This window comes from Crocuta crocuta, unplaced genomic scaffold, assembly GCF_008692635.1.
Source record: "Crocuta crocuta isolate KB4526 unplaced genomic scaffold, BGI_CrCroc_1.0 scaffold27, whole genome shotgun sequence".
Classification (NCBI taxonomy): Eukaryota; Metazoa; Chordata; class Mammalia; order Carnivora; family Hyaenidae; genus Crocuta; species Crocuta crocuta.
Genome location: NW_027532250.1, coordinates 7,307,030 through 7,307,536, shown reverse-complemented (window position 1 = coordinate 7,307,536; position 507 = coordinate 7,307,030). Strand labels below are relative to the sequence as shown.

General features: G+C 42.4%; 1 protein-coding gene across 1 annotated transcript in view; it reads left to right on the top strand.

Annotated features, from left to right (window-relative positions):
• The window catches only part of CEBPB (CCAAT enhancer binding protein beta), a 1,373-nt gene extending 1,193 nt beyond the window's left edge, over nucleotides 1–180 (top strand). Inside the window, 1 exon segment of the mRNA XM_077778333.1 lies at nucleotides 104–180. Coding sequence (XP_077634459.1) covers nucleotides 104–180 — 77 coding nt within the window.
• Nucleotides 181–507: the final 327 nt, after the last annotated feature.

The following is a 507-nucleotide window of genomic DNA, read 5'->3' as shown; positions in this document are numbered from 1 at the left end:
ACATGCAGACGGGGCGCCCGCCCGTGGTGTTATTTAAAGAAGAAATGTCTATGTGTACAGATGAATGATAAACTCTCTGCCTCTCCCTCTGCCTCCTCTCCAGGCGCCGGCGGGCGGGCCGGTTTCGAAGTTGATGCAATCGGTTTAAACATGGCTGAACGCGTGTGTACACGGGACTGACGCAACCCACGTGTAACTGTCAGCCGGGCCCTGAGTAATCGCTTAAAGATGTTCCTACGGGGTTGTTGATGTTGTGTTGTTGTTGTTGTTGTTTTTTGGTCCCCCCCCTTTTTTTTGTATTATAAAAAATAATCTATTTCTATGAGAAAAGAGGAGTCTGTATATTTGGGAATCTTTTCCGTTTCAAGCATTAAGAACACTTTTAATAAACTTTTTTTTTTTTTGGAGAATGGTTAAAAGCCTTTTGGGGGCAGTAGTTGGCTTTTGATTTTTTTTTTCTTTGTTTTTGGTTTATATGATTTTATATTTGCTTTCCTGGTGTGGGGG